The 19,046-nt window shown below is 34.3% G+C and overlaps 2 protein-coding genes across 3 annotated transcripts in view; both read right to left on the bottom strand.

Moving 5' to 3' along the window:
* Positions 1-6,257: 6,257 nt before the first annotated feature.
* On the bottom strand, positions 6,258-9,090 carry LOC115707153 (ankyrin repeat-containing protein BDA1). The gene is made up of 2 exons (XM_030635019.2): positions 7,806-9,090; positions 6,258-7,229 (listed from the first exon to the last, which is right to left on the bottom strand). The coding sequence occupies exons 1-2, from the start codon at positions 8,460-8,462 to the stop codon at positions 6,399-6,401; spliced, it is 1,488 nt and encodes a 495-aa protein (XP_030490879.2). The 5' UTR covers positions 8,463-9,090; the 3' UTR covers positions 6,258-6,398.
* A 942-nt stretch (positions 9,091-10,032) lies between these two features.
* LOC115707032 (midasin) overlaps positions 10,033-19,046 on the bottom strand; it is a 32,334-nt gene continuing 23,320 nt past the window's right edge. For both annotated transcript variants that reach the window (XM_030634841.2, XM_030634843.2), the window contains exons 54-77: positions 18,871-19,001; positions 18,613-18,777; positions 18,251-18,326; positions 18,030-18,142; positions 17,324-17,391; positions 17,112-17,225; positions 16,897-16,965; positions 16,684-16,819; positions 16,216-16,352; positions 16,001-16,131; positions 15,660-15,883; positions 15,300-15,524; positions 14,987-15,208; positions 14,744-14,902; positions 14,439-14,660; positions 14,020-14,313; positions 13,791-13,925; positions 13,482-13,688; positions 11,630-13,375; positions 11,263-11,544; positions 10,966-11,145; positions 10,775-10,873; positions 10,462-10,587; positions 10,033-10,371 (exon numbers count right to left, since the gene is read on the bottom strand). In XM_030634841.2, coding sequence (XP_030490701.2) covers positions 10,339-10,371; positions 10,462-10,587; positions 10,775-10,873; positions 10,966-11,145; positions 11,263-11,544; positions 11,630-13,375; positions 13,482-13,688; positions 13,791-13,925; positions 14,020-14,313; positions 14,439-14,660; positions 14,744-14,902; positions 14,987-15,208; positions 15,300-15,524; positions 15,660-15,883; positions 16,001-16,131; positions 16,216-16,352; positions 16,684-16,819; positions 16,897-16,965; positions 17,112-17,225; positions 17,324-17,391; positions 18,030-18,142; positions 18,251-18,326; positions 18,613-18,777; positions 18,871-19,001 — 5,294 coding nt within the window. In that variant the 3' untranslated portion in view covers positions 10,033-10,338. The remainder of the gene's footprint in view (positions 10,372-10,461; positions 10,588-10,774; positions 10,874-10,965; positions 11,146-11,262; positions 11,545-11,629; positions 13,376-13,481; positions 13,689-13,790; positions 13,926-14,019; positions 14,314-14,438; positions 14,661-14,743; positions 14,903-14,986; positions 15,209-15,299; positions 15,525-15,659; positions 15,884-16,000; positions 16,132-16,215; positions 16,353-16,683; positions 16,820-16,896; positions 16,966-17,111; positions 17,226-17,323; positions 17,392-18,029; positions 18,143-18,250; positions 18,327-18,612; positions 18,778-18,870; positions 19,002-19,046) is intronic.

The raw sequence follows: 19,046 nt of genomic DNA, 5'->3' as shown, positions 1-19,046 counted from the left end.
AATTTTATATATTTTTTCAATAAAATATTAACTAACTATTAATATAATAAGAATTGTAAATAATAGAGTAAATATAACACATACTTATTTTTTTAGGCCAAATTTAACATAAAATTTCATTTATCTGAATAAAAAGTCAACAAAGTAATTTAATTTATTTATTTTTAAAAGGACACAATCGGAAAAAGTCTTTCGGGATATATATCTTCCATGGGTGCTTAGGATTTTGGAAGACACAGTTTTTTTTTTTTTTTTTTTGGTTGTTGTGAAAAAGTCTATACATGATTATAATTAGTAATTAATTTACCGACAGTACTAGTGTCGACAAGTACGAGAATACCAAAATAATAAATTGGATATTATATTGGGGTAAGTTGAAAAATGCCTCTTTTATTCATCAATTAATCAAATTTACCTCTAATTTTATATTTATTTGAGATATACATCTTTTTTTATGTATTGTACCCAAAATACCCTTACATAAGAGAATTACATAGAGAGTATCTTGAAGTGACAGGGGCAAAATTGGTACAATATTTAAAAAAAAAGGTAAAAATAATAAATTTTAAAAAAGAAGGTAAAAATAAAAGAAGACAATATAGAAAAGGTATAGAGTGTAATTTCCTCTATTATATTTGGGTAAGATATATATATTTAGCAGGATGTGAAAGGCTAACTACTATTTGAAGTTTTCAATGATTCAGTCAATACTCGCTTAAGTTTTTTTCAAAAACAAGTTGCATACAACTCGATGTATTGATAAGTTGAAGTTTTCTTCACATCAATTTGCACATTTAATTATTTAATGAAGAGAAAATTAACTTTGGTTGTTGAGCTTGAGCAAAGTTTAATTTATTTACCCCCTTTTTTTTTTTTTTTTTTTCTTTTTGAAGAAAAATGGTAACTTTATTAATAAGAAGATTCAACCATTACAATAGAAAGAAAATCAGCAGGAACATTATCCTCGCTAAAAATACGATCTGAATACAAACAAGAGCTACGAGCAAGACAATGTGCAACTTTGTTTACAGAACGTTTAACAAAATTAATTGTGACTAACGGCAAATCGGCCATAAGAGAACGATAAACCGCCACTTGAAGACCAAAAGGAGAAGGAATGTTCATCATACTTTAGATTGCCTGAACAACAACCAAGGAATCGGTTTCAAGCACAACCGATCCCCATTGTTTCCTCTTTATCCAACTCAAAGCCTCCTTAACTCCTACCAATTCGGCCATAGCCGAATCCACACACCCCTCACGCAAAACCGTGAAGCCTTCAATGAATCGACCCTGATGATCCCGGGCCACCCCTGCCGCTCCAAATCGACTATCACTTGCAAAGATTGCACCATCGACATTAACCTTAATCTTTCCTATAACCGGTTTCACCCAATGCTCTAAGTCCATTCTTGAACCCGTAGGAACAAATAAAGACCCCATTCTCCTTTGTTGAGCACTTCTCCATTGATTAAGGACTACTCTTGCCAATAGAATAACCTCCGCTGACATTGATTTGTCCCTCCAAACCACCTATTTATTTACCCTCTTAATTATTACTATGTGGGTTGGGTTGGATGTTATAAGCCTCAAACCACATTATTACTTAATTTATAGGGAAATTTACATGGTATACTAATTTTTGTTATTTTTTTACAATACTGTCAGGTGGTATTTTTTATTTTTTTACTGTGTTTTTTTATAAGTTTCATACTGCAGTATACTGTATTAAGTTTTCACTAGTGTTCTACTGGTATTTTTTAGTTGTTCTACTGTTGTTTTGGGTTGTTCTGTTTAGTGTTTTACTAGTGTTTTATAAAAATACAGTATTTTTGAAAACTTTTCCGTATGACAATATTTTTATAAAAGTTAACCCAAAGAGAAATTTGATTTTTTATCCTTACATTAAGGGAATTTTTTTTCCTTAAACCTAAAATACCTTATATTAGTAAAATAGGACACTATTTATTTAATTCTCACATTACTCCCTCATTCAAATCTGACTCAACACTTGACTATGAACCCAGCCCCCCCCCCCCCCATCGGACCCAGCCCATCGGACACATTCCCCCCATCGGACCCAGCCCCATCGGACCCAGCACAGCCCCCATCGGACCAAACCCAGCCCTCATCGGACCCAGCCCAGCCCATCGGACACATCGGGTCTTCGTCTTCCCCAACCATTCACGCCTGAATCGGACCTGCGCGTGTGGGTTTTAGTTTTGGTCGGTTTTCGTGGTGGTCATGGTGTCCAGCAGTGCGGTGGTTGCGGCGGTCGAGCGGTGCGGTGGAGGAGGTGGATCGGCGTGGATTTTGTGCGGTGGAGGAGGTGGCTCGGCATGGAGGTGCGGTGGAGGAGGTGGCTCGGCATGGAGGTGCGTGGGTTTTGGGTTTGATTTGAGAGAGAAAGGAGGAAGAGAGAGAGAGGTTGAAAAATATGGGAGGGGTATTTTAGGGTTTAGGGAAAAGTATACCCATTTTTTCAATAGCTATAACTATTAGTTTGGGAAACAAATTTAGGTATAAAAAATGCATAGAAAATCAAATTTTCCAACCCAAATTCCAATATTTTTGTAATTTTTCCTAATTTATATTAGGAAAAAAAAAGAGGTTTTACATCAACCACCATTTGGTGGATCTAATTTTCAAAAATACCGTGACCCATTTGTGTTAGCCCGTTTTTTATTGTACCATAGCACATTTGCTTTTAGAGGATTTATATGAAGAGTAATTTGCGGCAAAAATACTTAAGTTTTCTCCTGAGTAGCAGATAAATACCTAAGTCGTATTTTTGGCGGTAAAAATACCTCCGTCACACTTCTTGAACTTCCGTAGGTACCTCTCCGTTATGTGCCAAGTTAGTATCCACGTGTCCCTCATTCATTGGTCCATGTCATTAACTTTTTTTATTTTTTATTTAAAAAATCTAAAAATTCATTTAAAATCTAATAAAATAAAAAAAAATATCTAGAAATTCATATTTTAACTAATTAAAATTAAAAATCATTAATTATATTTTTAAATTTCTAATTAACCCCTGATTAAACATATTAGATTAACAATGTCTATGAACAATGAACTGATTAAACATAAACGTACAATTAATAAAATCCCACAAAAATATGGGTATGAACAATGAACAAGAACATAGAACAAACCCATCAAAAAAATATGAATAACACAGATTAAAATTCATATTCATCTTCAAACTCTAACAATCACATACATAATTAATAGTTTATTTGTAGTTTTTCAAAAATCTCAAAAAATGATATATTTTCCCAGAAATCTCTCTCTCTCTCTCTCTCTCTCTCTCTCTCTCTCTCTCTCTCTCTCTCTCTCTCTCTCTCTCTCTCTCTCTCTCTTATCTGAATCTCAAGAACCCCAAAACAAGGCAGCAACAACAACAAAAACTTTTCAAAACCAAAAGAGAACCCAGAAAAAAACTAGGACATACAAATCTAGAAATCTCAAAAAATAATTTTTTTGCTTCTTCTTTTTCCTGCATTTTTCCAACACCCAAACATATTTACAAGATGAAAATAAATTGTTAGGAGAGATTTCTACTGGCCTCGATTTGCTTTCATCAGATCTCGTCCTCCGTCGTCGGTGCTCCGCCGATCTCTTGAAGTCCTCCATCTTCTTCAACCCTTCGACAGTGGCCAAACCTTGATCCCAACTCTTTCAAGTCTGTCGTTTATGGCTAGAACATGTCATCTTCCTCGCTGGATCAAATCTAAGGCCTCCTTCATCTTTCCCTTTCTTTCTTTTACTCGATCTCTCTCTCTCCTCTCAATCTCAGATCTGTTTCAATCTCTTACCCTCTCTCTCCTCTCAATCTCAGATCTGTTTTGATCTCTCTCTCTCTGTATTTTCTCGATCTCCCTCTCTCTCTCCTCTCAATCTCAGTCGTTCTTGGTTTGGTCACACACTCTCTCTCTTTTCTCGATCTCTCTCTCCTCTCAATCTCTCAATCGTATTCTTTTTATTTTTTAAAAAAACCAATCCTATATTCAATCGTATTCTTTTTAGTTTTTTAAAAAAATTTAATTTAATAAAAATACTTAAGTTTTATGTGTATTTTAATTTTGTAATTTTTTAATTTAAAAAATAAGTTTTATTTTTATTTTTTTAAAACATTTTAAATATATATTTTTTATTTTTAAATGATTTTTAAATAATTTTTAATAAATTTTAAAATGAAAAATAAAAATTAATGATGTGGACTAATGAAAGGATGACACGTGGACACTTACCTAAAAGAAAACGGAGAGGTACCTACGGAAGTTCCAGAAGTGTGACAGAAGGTATTTTTACCGCCAAAAATATGACTTAGGTATTTATCAGCTATTCGGGATAAAACTTAGGTATTTTTGCCGCAAATTACTCTTATATGAATAGGTTGAGAAGTTATTTTTTTTTTGATAAGACGTTAACTAAATATAATTGTGAAATAATTTTAATTAATAAATACTCTCTTTTATAATTAAAGTACTAAATATAACCTTACATAATTTATCAAAATTTATCATTAACGCACATAATGAGATATAACCTATAAAACTAGATATAAATTAAATAATAATAAAGAAAAATAAAAATTAAAATAAGAAATGAAAAGTAGGTATACATAAATTTACGATGTAAATATTTGTAATCAACGCAAGACTTTTTTTGAACTAGGATAGTTCATCGTCTAACCGAAAAATATGCTTTGTCAAATCATGGACTGCTAAATAGTTAATGTGAACCACATGGGAGAAAACTACTCCCGAAAATTTAGATAATATAGCTATAACGTCTTCAAATAACATACTCATCACACTGAAATACCCTTCCCTTTATTAATAGTTGCCGCCAAAGCTAGCAAAAATCTAAAAAAAAAATAAAACATCGCTATACCAAAACCAAAAAATAAAATCATATTAGAATGACAGTCTTCAAAATAAAATTAATATAGAAACTTAAAGTTTAACACACAATTCAAAATTATTACCATTTGGTTAGTAACAACTTATTAGCACCTCACTAATTCAAAACCTCAGAAAATCAATATCCAACAAACAATATTTAAAATTAAACTTATCAACAAAATCTGAGTAATCTGGTGGGGCAACACTTTGTGAGAAATACAAGCAAGAAAGGTCTTTTAAAAACCCTGAAATTCACCTCAACAATTAGCTTGGAAAGCTTCGATTTTGCAATAAAATTCATTTTTGACTTGAGTTTTAAAGTTGAGAAAAGTTGGTAAAAGTTCTAACTTACATTTTAGCAGAAAAACCCAAGTATGTTTAGAAAATGCATTTATAAAGTGCGTAGTATTTATAGCCACTGATGAGAGAGTAGGGGAAGGACCCCAAACATCGAAATGAATTAATTGAAGAGGCCTATCATATAAAGTGTGAGAAGTGGGAAAAGGAAATATATGAATTTTTTCTTGACAACATGCATTGCAGAAATCAAACATTGTTGTATTAGTAAATAGAATTTTACAATGAGAATATGCAGTATTAACAGTACCTGGAGTCTCATACAGCTCAATGAGAAATCGTCTCAGCGGCCAAATTGTGGAGGAGATGAAATTGGAGAGATCGTGACCTCGAATCGCAGTACACGCCAAAGTAAGAAGTTGTTGTGATCTAGTTAAATAGAAAGTTTGTGAGAAAAAACCACTAAATTTGGACAATGATCCACAATGAAAAGTCGAAATATTGAAACCTTCAAAGAATCAGGGAGAATGACAAAGATTCTTCAAAAAAAATTAAAAATAAACGAAATGCTCTGATACTATATTGAGAAACGATTTGAGTTAGAGAAAAAAATTATTCTCATTAATCAATTATTAGTTTACAATAGCTATATAGCTAAATTACAATGGTTAGTTAGAGTCCTAACTAACACTTAAAATAAAGTTAACTAACATATTAACACTAACCTAACTTGCATTAACACGTACACTAATACACTAATACCATTACACTACATTTTTTTTAATAAAAAATAAGCTAACAAAATATCAATTAATTATAAGGCACCTTAGACTATTGTCTCACCTGAAAGTAGGACCTATCCTAAACTATTTGGAGTTTAAGTCTAAATAAATTTTTTGAGTTGGTCATAATATTAAATAAGGTTGTTTGGTATAGTAGTAAATATTTTTTAAAAGTTTAAGGACATCACAAGTTTAATACTTCACTTTTACATTATTTTTTTAAAAAAGAACTAAAATATTATTCTTGAGATTTGAACCATCCTGCAACTATTTGTAAGGTAAAAATATAAAATACCATTACATAAAAGTTATTTTAACATAATAACTATGTGTTCTTTTACATTTTATTATATTTAATTCTAAAACTTTTTTATTAAGATTTTGAAATTCTTTTCTTAGTTCAATTTTATTTCTCTTGGTTGTGCTTGTGCTTGTGCTTGGGCAACCATTTTTGAAGCTTAATAACAAGGTAAGCAACATGCCAAGCTCCCATGAGCACAAACATCCCCTCCCACACATAAATGGAGCAATTGTACACCGTATTAAGGCTTTCATAATAATCACCATAATCGGGAGTCACTAAGATATTGGCATATAAGAAAGACTGACCCACGCAAAATAGAGTGGCAAACAATACCAAATCAAAGAGCCAAATGCAAAACTTATTGTTGATAGGTACTCCCCCAATAATCAAAATTATGATACTTAGAGAAGCCAAGAAAGCTATGCTGTTGAACCATACAAATAAGGCATAATGGTAGTCATCGATTTGAGCCATTATCGAAGTTCCTGCATAACATATCTTTCTTTCAGTGCAAGTACCATTTTTGTGTCCACATGTTTCGATGCTGCAATCAGTTGAGTCTTCAATTGCTTTGGTGGTGTTGTATGTTTGCTGCCAGACACCGCCGGGAGGGTTAACTGCCGCCTGAAATGTGGTGGCCACAATGAGAGTTGCCACCACCATGATTGATCCTTCTACATTTTTCAACCATTCCCTCCTATGTTTCCTTAGGTGCATACTAATCCATTGCTTTCTCAATAATGATTTATTGTTATTCTTACTATTTGTAATGTTATGACATGTAGACGTTGGTTGCTTCACATTCATCACACATTGGAGTTGGTAGGTGTTGAAGTCATTTGGTTGGTCGTCAAGGAGATCAGAGGCCTTATAACCTTTCCTATTCAAGATGTCCTTCTCCATCTCGGCAATAGAAAGTAAGTACTCTACAGTCTGGATATATATTTATATATGTATATGCAGTTAACAATCATGAGATTTTGTGCCTCTTAGAAAAAAAAAAATAATAAATAAAGCCCTTTATCAAAAGAAACATGTAGTATTTTTAAAATGGCTAAATTTAGGATTTACTCCACGAACTTAGACATGTACCAAATCATGTTTTTCGAACTTTTATAAAAGTTCTTCTTGAACTGTTAGGATTTGTGATAAAGTGAATGATATTGCATCTCAAAACCAATTGGCAATGGGAGGAGTAGCCCATTCATCTTATATATATTCTACTATCTTTCCACACATTAGCAATGTGAAACTCTCTAACATGAACTATTGAGATTGTTGAATCAAAAACTTTTGTTCAATTTTACTAACAGAAGTATAACATGGAAGAAAGCTTAGGAGGTTCACAATTTAATATATCAAAGTTCGGGAGCACGATTTAAAACAAGGACAATCATTACGTTAGTAAAATTGAATGAAATAAGATAGATTTGGATATCATTAAAATCAAATTATTTTATAAAAAAAAAATTAATAAAAATTGTAGAAGCTAATAAAAAAGCTGCTTACCTCAACCTGCCTCTGGATGACTGCTAGATGCAAAATGGTGTTACCACTTTCAACCACTTTTGCATTGAGTACTTCTGTGCTATTATTAAGACTCAGTGAGAGTACTGTTGATTCTACTAACAATTTCAGAGCCTCCAAATGGTTATGTTGAACACAAAGATGCAGTGCTGTTTCCCCACTTGGAAGCTTTTGACAAACTGATTCCACTCCTGCGCTAATAAGGAGTAGATGAATCAAGTCGACACAACCATTCATGGCAGCATAGTGGAGAGGTATTCTCCCATCATTGTCTTCAACCATGCATACATCTTTATTTGTGTGTAACAAGGCTCGGGCTATCTCCACGTGTCCTTCTGAGGCAGCCAAGTGAAGCGGTGAGCGTTTGTGGTGGTCTAGCTTAGATGCCAGTTTTGGTTTGTGGTTAAGAAGTTGTTTAGTGAAATCAACATGGCCATGTAGTGATGAGATGTGTAAAGGTGTTTCAACGAAACGAGTGAATGAAATCTTACTTAGAAGGAGTCTATCTTCTTCAAGCAATGAGTTCAGTGTCTCTACACATCCTTTCACTGCAGCCTCATAAAGCTTGATCATCATAGTTTTATAATCATCATAGTGATCTCTCTGACTCCCAGTTTCGATTTCTGTTAATGTCGTCATGATGAAACTGTTGTTGCAATAATTGAGAGATCTAATAGGAGAGAGGGCTCAGCTGATGAAATAGATATTTTTGTTTTCCTAGGGGTTTTCATCTTAGATAAGATATATATAATCAATTCGTGTTAGTACTACTAGATAGCAATAGCTAATAACAGTGTTCTTTTATTTTGAGCGAGATAGAATGGCCAAAAGTGGGTGATAAGGGGAGAATAGAGTTCTGTCGAAGCTCTATGATGTATATCACTTTTTCATAGGTAAAAGCTCCATTAGAGACGATTATGGTTAAATGATACTGACAACTCACTTGGAAGAATTTTCTTTTTTTAAAGCAACTTGGAAGAATTACTTTAAATGAACACAGCTACCATGAAAGAACAAAACTTTAGTAATTAATATTCTCCACTCATAAATTTATTTCTATCCATAATAATCAAAAGGTTATTTTTCATAAAGTGTCAAATTATTCGTTAGATGGGTATATATGATAAATTTTCCAAAAATAAAATAAAATTGTATAATCTGGAGAAGAAAATGCTTTGGATCCTAATCTTAATTTTCACATCAATACTTAACGTAAAAATCCCAAGAAAATAATACTCGGGTTAGGGTCGGGGTGTGGGGCTCAAGGTCTGGACTGAGGTCCGAGGTCTGGGGTTGGAGTCCAAACCAAGTTGGAGTCTGGGCCGGCCCAAGCATTTTGGGGGCCTTGTGCGAAATTTTAAAATTTTAAAATTAAACCCTTTAGAAAAAAAAAAAAAAAAAAAAAAAAAAAAAACCATGTACATTAAAACTACAATTCTATTAGTAGCTTTTTTTAAAAAAAAAAAAAAAATTACTTCATAAATTTTCAATTAAATTTTTTTTATTTATGTATAAATAATAGTAAAAAAAAATAGGCCTTTTTTTTTAAAAAAAAAAAAAAATTAAAAAAAAAAAATTGGCCTTAAAAAAATAGGGGCCTTGTGCAATGGCCCAAGCTGCCCAATGCTTGGGCCGGCCCTCTGAGGTCAAGGCCAAGGCTGGAGTCCAAGCAAGATCGAGTCCGTGTCTCGGTCAAGGATCCTGGCTGAGTCAAGGTTACATGTCTGATCTGGCTCCAATAAAGGTTCAAGTCCTAGGTCCAAATCTAAAATCATATTATTATTATTATTTTAGTTAAAGAAAAATCTAAAATCAGATTAAAAAACATTAGTCAAAGCGTCTTATATTTTGAGTCTATAAACTGAAAACAATGCCAAACACTCCACTCCCTACTTTTCTTTAATTTGAGAGGCATGACATCACCCTTCTATAAATTAGCCATACACAACATTAAAGAGTGTCGTCGTCCTCTTATAAATTAGCCATATATGACAAAATCATACAAAAATACAAAATGAGACGAATTCTATTTTTTCAGCAACTTTAACACACACAAAATATACATTACATGTTTACAAATTTAATAAAATTCAATAATTCAATAGTATAATTATATTTACTTACTTTAAATATAAACTGCGACTCTTTTTAATATAATTTTTCCTTGAAAAGAAATACCGACATGTGATGTTATTAATGAGATGATAGATTATCAAAAGGTGCATTTACTATATTTATATGTATCAAAATTCTGGACATGTTATCATGAGATTGCCAACGGGCCTCGAGAAATTAAATATGTAATATTTCAACAAAATTGGGTATGAGATATATACAATGAATAAATAATATACATGATAACTTGAAAAGAATGATAATAATCAGGCTAAGTCAAAAATGAAGAACCTACAGCATGTGTAGACAAGCTATCATGAGGCCGACTCTTACCAACATAGGGTAAGAGATGCAATCTCACCACGCACCAATTGAACATTTTTAGCCGAACTGAGTGAGTTTACTCCTTCGAATACTGCATTAACTCAAACCACTGCAACCATCGACCACAAAAACATTTCAGACTATATACCCCAAAAATTTGGAACAAAATCAAATGTAACTAAATTGAGAAATATATTACCTGTCTTAATAAGTCAGCAAGTGTTCTGGGGAGTGCCTCAATATTTCTTAGAACAATATAGTAAGGGAAAGGAAAAGAATCCATGTACTTGGGATAAGGCGGTCCATCTTTCCAAGATATTATTTCCTGAAATCCCAGAAAACAAACTTTAATAATAGAATCCCTTTTGCATTAATATAATTTTTTTTAAGAAAAAATAGGAAAATTCTTTAGAAATACATGTATATGAAGCACGTATCTTATTTAGTCTATTCATCACTAATATAATTCTCAAGTCTTTGACTAATGGTTAACTAGGAGCAAAGGTAATTACCGGGATATCCATAATAGAGTCTTGTGGACTATCGAGTATCAAAAATGCAACCATACGCTTCCTACTCAAAAAATGCCTGACCTGGCGCCGCAGTTTCTCCTACAGATATTAATTTGATAAACAATCAGACAAAGCAACAAACAAAAAGATTTGAACAGTTGGAGAAGGAAAGCATCAGTAAAGCAAAATACCTTCTCAGTTAACCGTCCATCTGCAATAATTAAAACAAGCTGCTGTAGTGGATTCTGACCAGATGGGAGTCTTGCTTTAACAACTGCTGAATCCAGTTTTTTATGTAAATACGTCAACAGATCAAGCACTGGCTGATCAGCAATTGTATTTTCTTGCTTGAATGTGAAATTGGAGACAATCTGAGATATACAACAAAGACGACGATAAAATAACATACACACCTTTGAAAACCAGAAAGCAGTAAAAATTGGTAAAAAGCAAATGGAAATTTTGAGTTTAAAGCAATTTATGCTCACCTTGACCCCAGCCTCTCCAGTAAAGGGCTGACCGAAATCATGAAGTAACCTGATATTACCCTTCTTTCCGAAACTTGCTACAGCTAGATCCCCCATTTCCAGTTGAGACATGGCACGGCATACTGCAACCAAAGCTTCAAGGGCAACATTCCCACAACAATTCTCAGACATGCTACGGGAATCATCTACTGCAATGACAACTTGATAGTCACGCTTGTTTGGCCGAGTCCTTCTGAGCCATATTTTATCCCTCCGAAAATGACTTGCTATATATGGAATAACCTGCTCATAAAAAAGCATTAAATATTTAATAACTAGGGCATAGCAAAAAAAAGGTACAAAAGTCTGTAAAGTTCAGTTTGTTTACCTTCTTCATGTTTATCCGTTTGCCAGTCTTGTAATCACCTTGGAGCTTACTAGCCAGTGTTGGCTCCATAACAAGTCGCAACTGCTCAGCTAGCTCCTGAGACAACCTTGTTGTGAGCAACTCATATCTTCTCCATAGAGCAGTAGAGTTAGCTACAGAATCAATAGAAGTATCCTCAGGATCTTGGGCTTTTCCCAACTCCTCATCATTTATTGAGAGCTTATTGAGCTGATCTACCCCGTCATTGAAGAAAGCCTTTCTGACAGACACCAAACCATCAGATAAGCCTGCTAAGGCATTATCATCATAAGCTTGAACTTCATCAGATTCTACCATAGGAGTCACCTCCATTTCTGAGGGAGTCATTTTATCCTCAATCTTACTTTTAGAAAAAGAAGAACCATTCTTCACAGGGTGAGGTTCAGAATTCTCCTCCTCAATTTCCATTTCTGTTGTGTCATCTTTATTTGCGGTTGGTTCATTTTCATTGGTTTTGTTGCTATTGACATTAGTGTCTATCTGCTCTGTTGTTGCAAGACCTAATGCTTGGGATGTTCCCATTTCAGACTCAGGGACATATCCAAACTCATCTGCATTATCATCGTGGATTTCATCCAGAGCTTCAGTTTCATCTGCCACGAGATCAACAAATACTTTCACTCTTTCTTTCCACTCCTTGTATGGATCACCACGACTGCGATTAGGATTTGGTTGGCTTTTCTGCACTGAGGACGTCTCATTGGAAGGTAATTGGGTCTGTGGTTGATCTCCAGTCTCTCGCTTACTGTTTGATAACTCAGAATCCATTTTATCCAGCTCAGAGGTATTGCTGGATGGTAAACCTCTGGAAGGAGCAAGTCCGCTATGAGTGTCATTGCTGTTTGACCAGTTTGATTCTGGTACCATATTATTTGAATCTGACTCTTGCAAATCCCCATTGGGTTGAGATTGTGATTCTGAGTTGGGGACATTGTTACCAAGATTGTCCGAAATCCCCAGTCCAGACATTTCACTCTTGGATCCAGATGTATTCGTCTCAGCATTCTGTTCCTGATCCTTATCTAGTTCCTCCATTTCAGAACTCATATCCAGGTCTCCCGTTTCTGCATCTTCCATTGCTTCATCATCTGGACAAGGATTCTCTTCCTCACAGTTTCCAGTATCAGTAAGTTCCTCCTGCTCTTCAGGACCTGCATCTTCTACAGAATCTACGACATCCTCTTTATCCAAGTCCATTTCTTCTTCCAAACTCTGCTCCAAGTCATCAGGCTTCAAACCTGTAGAATCTGCAAATGCTTCTTCTTTGTCCAAGTTGGCATCATCTATGTCATCCCCATCATCATCACAAAGATCGTCCTCTTTTCCAGTCTCACCATCTAGTTTATCAGCATCTTCAGGATTGAGCTCCCCATCTTCGTCCGCTGTCGGAGAAGAATCATCCTTGGCTCTAAGCTCACGGGAGCTTTTATCAGCATCTTTAACTGAAGGCCCTGATTCATATTTCTCAGTTGAATTATTTGGATTTTCATCCTCCTCCTTATTCCACAGTTTCTCATCAACTACTTCACTATCAACTCCAGTTTCTCCCATTGTAGATTCTAGTTGCTCCTCCTCTCCATCGTCATCCATATCTTCTTCAGAATCCTCACTGACATCAGATAATTTACCATCAAAATCTTGCTCCATTTCAATACCTTTATCATTCTTATTGGGGACTTCACCAGAAGCATCTTGTTCTTCATTTTGCTACAAAAACACAAAAGGAAAGTTGAAAAACATTTTAGCACCATGTTAGATAAATAATTAGAACATAAAAAATTTAGAGCATATATATTTTCCAACTTGATTATACCTTATCAGATGCCCCAAGAAGCTGATCTTCATCAGTTATCTGATCACTGACATCATTCTTCCCTTCACCCTCTCCCATTCCTGTTCCACTTGCATCTTGAAATGAATCACATGAAGCATCATCGACTTGATCTTCATTGCAGATGCCAAAGCCTTTTGAATACAAAGAAGCCAGAACATCTGCAAGCACACAAATCACAGCAGAAACCTACCACACAAGTACAAGATGATGTTAAAAACATGCAGCGAAGTACAAATTTCAATGGTCACATAAATAATGTTCAAGAGTGGGAGGTAGGAATAGACTAACTGTTTTATGCATGTCTAGCTGTTCTTGCAACAGACCATCACCGAAATTTGACATAAGATCCAAAAACAAGTGCAGGTGCTCAAGTTGAGCATAAACATTGTAACACTTATCCCCGAACTGATTCAGCAGTTTTTTCTGAGCAAAGAAGATCAGATCCATTATCAGGTATTTAGAAAGATAATTAGTGTATATATATATTTATTGCAGAGGACAAGCCAGTTAAACTTACAGCACAAGATATGACCCGTAGAAGCTGGCTACATAAATGTTCGAAGCTCAAATTCATAGCTAATGACTCGAATAGAAATCTCCAAGAGGTGATACTCCCAAGTGACTCATCTGCTACGCTATAATTTTCCATTGCCTCCTTAATATGCTCAAATGCACTTTTAATAGCAAGAAGAAATTCAGCTTCAAGTTCAGAAAAGATTCTGTCGGATGTGTACTCTTCGTGTATCTCACTTGAAGCATTTTCAATTTTCTCTTTTGTTGCCAATTTGAATTCCTCTTCCACTATTTTTCCCTACAAAATTTCATAATTCAAAAGTAAATTTAATCTCAATGGACCCCAAATCAAATCTGCAAGTTATTGTCAACTTTACACTGAAGCACTCAACAAAATCCAAGCGTAAGAAACATGCAAAATACCTTCTTTAGCACTTCCTGAAAATGCCCGAGCAAAGTTGTTTTAACAGAGCTTCTATTTGCATCCTCCCTATGCATGGCGAGATGATTTTCAAAATCCATAAGTAAACGAAAGTTATTCGCTACCACTTCTTCCGTATCTTTTGAAATAACTAAAAGATCAGGAGAAGCAGGCAGTTTAGTAATATCTCTATCTTGGCCAAGAAGAGTATTATCCAGCAATTCCTGTCCAAAAAATAAAATGAAATCAATAAAGAGCAAGGACTATGTGTATAAGTGATCTGAAATGATGGATGAGAAAAGTACACCTTTGAATTCTTAAAACGAGGAAAGAATTTCTCAACCAAAGCAAGCATTCCTTGTGACGCAGCTTTCACCGTGTCACATGTTTCCAAATGTGTGTTGTCAAATGTTCTCAGCAACAACAACTCATCATATGATATAGAACACAAACAATCAAATATTTTCTGCAATATTAAGAAAGTATTATTATCTTACAAAAGAAAAAAAGAACCAAAACATAAATCAATTGGATCAAGGTAGGAACATACTTTCTGCTGCCACATGCACCTGAAGATGACATCTTGGTTTTGGACAATACAAAACATGGTGCGAGTTCCACCATCAGTAGTGGTGCAGTTCGAAAACAAGTTTTTCAGAATAGAAATGCAATCTTTAAAACGCTTCAAATTCTTAGCGAAAACAACAGCAGCATTATGCTGCTTTTGTTGTATTTCAATAAGCTGGTGGAGAAAAGAGCCTGACCTATCAACCTATAATAAAAATTAAAACCTTAATACAACTTAGCTAATTTTTCCTTGAACGAAATATATACAGTATTTGCAATTACAATGGGGAACACACCTGGTCACGAGTGATATCTTTGTGGCAGTTGAGGCAAATCTGCTGTAGGAGCAGCACAGATGCTACACTCTTAAAGTAATTTTCAGTAGTTGCAGCCCATTCAGCAACAAACTTATTTTTAGCAGAAGCAGCATTAGAGGCTTCATGCGTCAGTCCATTTTGTCCCGGCAACAAATGCAAAAATTCATGCAAAGGCTCGAGGAACCACCAAGATTTAGCTTGATCCTACATAGATGCAAGCATGAGAGAGAGAGAGAGAGAGAGAGAGAGAGAGAGAGAGAGAGAGAGAGAGAGAGGGAGAGAGCAGTATCATGAACAGAAATAAGCAACTTATAAAAAGTACCCAAATCTTAGATTTACCTCTGTAAACACAGGTTTATGTCTAGACAGTCCAGTGCTTTCTAAAAGCTTCAGAAGTTCAGACAAAGCTCTTCTTTTCTGTTGACCCTTGTTTGCTTCGTTCCAGAGTTCATCACAATCAACAGCAATTCTAGAAATTCTGTTCAGCTTGCACAATACAGCACTCCAAGCATCCTTGTATGAAAGACTAGTGGCAAGGGAAGTCGAGCATCGTCTAATTATACCTGCAACCATTTCAATATAGTTTAGGCTATGCAAAAATTTATGATTACATCAGATAAAAAAAAATCTAACAGAAACAGTAAAGTCTGCTAGTAAAAAGAATTAGAAAAAGCCGTTACCTTTAAGTGGTAAATCAGTCTTCGGACTTTTTGAAGCACCATTTGATTTCTCACCTTCAGATAGTAACTCAAGCTTCAAACTTTTAGAAGCACCATCTGCTTTCTTTCTCCAATCATCATACCATATAAACCTTATAAAATAATCATCGTGTAAGAATTCTGATCCCAACTAAAAAGAATAGAACATAACAAACCAATAAAGCAGAAACACAAACCTGTCATCATCATCGGGCAGGATCGCATCAGAAGCACAACTACTGACCAACTTTTCACTATGTGCTGCTTGAAATTTTCCTTTTTTCTGCTCTGCATCCTTGTTAATAAAAAGCATCACAGGCTGTTGCAGAAAATCCTGCAATAACAAATTAAGGTCACAATTACAAACTCTACATATTTTAATTAAGCTGGTAATTACAGGTACCTGCACAATAATCTAAAACTAGTTTTTCATTTGGTTTCTTCAACAAAGAGTTCAGAGATTTCCGTTCATTTTATTCTAGCTAGGAGGGGCATCCCAGTCCTCAATCTATAGTTCTCTGTGTCGTTCTTAGTTTCTTATAAAATATATTTACAAATGTTAGGCAGCATCGTCATCTAGACCTTCATAGCTTAGAAAAATTAAGAATCTGATCCTTTGAGAATTTGCAATAAACTCTACCAAAATTTGAAATTGTATTACTCACATCATACTTCTGTATGAGCTTCTTAAATCTCTGCCTCGTCTTCTTTGAGTTATTAATGCCCCATGAACATAGTTTCGGAAGTTGCTTCAGCTCCTCCTTTATACCTTTTCTGGTATGTTCTATGTGCTCAGAAACTCTGAAGGGAAAAATAATATCACCAATTTATATATACTGTCATGGAGAAATATAAAGAACTATAAAGAAGAGACTCACCGTGGTAAAAATTGCACATAAAAGCCAAAAACGTTGTATAGAATCTTCAGATTTTCCATCACAAACGAGCTGCAAGATTTGTTAACAATTAATATAACTCTTCACGAAAATTCATCAGTCGAAATATTTAACAAATAAGCATAGCAAAGATGACTTTCAAATGATTATTTACTATACTTTGACGCAACAATAATTAGATAAAGCAGAGATCCCACCTTGAATAAAAGTTTACACATGAACCCATATGTGTCTGACCAAGGAAAGCAAAGAGAAGCTGAAGGCGTCTTCTAAATTCACCAATGCTGGATGTTTGGATTAAATCCTCCAAGCTGAACATTATGTAGTGGTCAACAGCAACTCAAGAAAGCGATTAAATAAAATCATTTGAAAGACAAACCTTACAATCACAGTCAAGTTCTGAACATACCTTAGGATATTATTATTCATACCAGAACTGCTCTGCTTCAAAAGAATTGGATAAAGAGGAAACCACAACTGAATTTAAGAGAGAAAAATTAGAAACCAGATTAATATAGTATAAATAAATAAAAATGTCACAGTATCTCTAGAATTTTCAGAGATCTAAAGTTAAAAAGTGAACATAAAGAAAAAGAAGGTCAACATAAGTGACTCATGATTCAGATAGTCTTATAGTAAGTTCGATCAATAACACAGTCGCCAAGCAGAGTACCAGGTATGAGAAAGACAATGAAAGTCCATATAAACTTCTAGTCCTTTCAAGAATAATCATTGCAGAAGTTTTAACCAAAAATTTGAATAAAAAATCCAAGGAAGAAAAAGATATACACACCAAATCTCAAATAGAGAATCACTGATAAACATCGTCAATATATGGCTTAAGGGGAAAGAAAATTAAAAAATAATAAATAAATAAATAAATAAACTAAGAGAATGAAGCCTTAATCAAACTGGCCCATTGATAAACGTCCCTAAATTCCTAACCATGACTTTCCTAAATCTACCTTAAACATTTTATTAGGAAAGTACACAATAGACTATGTTAACATAGCTACCATCCTCCCAAGAAAATCAAGCTTCTCAAATCAATGTTGTCTTCAAGCTTCTCAAATCAATGTTGTCTTCAAGCTCACAAAAATAAAACAGTGATTTACCTTTCCTGCGTTGAGATCATATTGATGCAACACCTCATCAAGCAAAACTGGCCACGACCCAAACTCCAACTTTTGCCATGACTCCACCAGAATACGAATATCCTCCAGTTGATCTAAAGGAACCAATAAATAAATAAATAAATAAATAAACAGGCACCAAATCCTACCACCTTCCCAATTAAGAACATCACGATTTATTTAGTTAGTCACACCATTCTTACCAAAGATTGGAAATTTTGAACCATTTTCTTGAAGTAACTGAAGACTATTAACTAGAAGCTGCAATCCTGTCAGCACCTTCACAAAAGAAAAAGAGAGAATCAATTTATTTTGATAAGCAAAAGCTCCAACATCAAGTATTCATATGGAACTGCTTCTGTAGTCTGACACAGATAGAAACATACTGTAAAAGCTTTTAAATTAGTACACTTCAATGTCCTAGCAAAAACTATAATTCCCAATACGCATTTAAATATATGTATATAAAAAAAAAAAAATACCTTAGCCAGTGGTGTGGTCACTGGAATATTCAAGAACTATGATTCCCAATATGCAGTAAAAATTTAAAAAATAAAAAAAATACCTTAGCCAGTGGTGTGGTCACTGGAATATTCAAGAGCGCCAAAATCACATTTAAGATCTTCCGAAGTTCATGATGATCTTCCCATTCTTTTAAAAGAGAATAAAGTCGCTCTTGTAAAAGCTGGAGTAATTTCACCATTTTCGACATCTCCAAAGCATTTGAATCCTACTCCCCAAAAAACGAAAAATTAAAGTTAACTCAAACAGAACAAATGTATTTCATAAACAATAAAAAATAAAAAACCAGCAGTTGCTAAACCTTATAGAAGTTATATCTGCAGGCAGCCTTGTGAGATGGAACAAACTTCTGCTTGTGCTCCAAACAAAGACGTAGTAAATGCTCTGGAGCTAAACGGGCATCCAAATTGCACAACAATGAACCTTCTAAGCCTGAAAATACAAAGTTGTGAGTAAACAGTAATAAGGACAAGAAAA

Source organism: Cannabis sativa, chromosome 1 (assembly GCF_029168945.1).
Source record: "Cannabis sativa cultivar Pink pepper isolate KNU-18-1 chromosome 1, ASM2916894v1, whole genome shotgun sequence".
In the NCBI taxonomy this organism is placed as follows: Eukaryota; Viridiplantae; Streptophyta; class Magnoliopsida; order Rosales; family Cannabaceae; genus Cannabis; species Cannabis sativa.
Note: the sequence above shows the minus strand (reverse complement) of the source record. Positions and strands in the feature narration are given on the sequence as shown.

Bases quoted from the DNA above. Each gene is read 5' to 3' on its own strand.
- LOC115707153 (XM_030635019.2), bottom strand. From the start codon at position 8,462: ATGACGACATTAACAGAAATCGAAACTGGGAGTCAGAGAGATCACTAT. The intron at 7,230-7,805 runs GTAAGCAGCTTT...ATATATATCCAG, and splicing joins TCATCCAGAGGCAGGTTGAG to ACTGTAGAGTACTTACTTTC.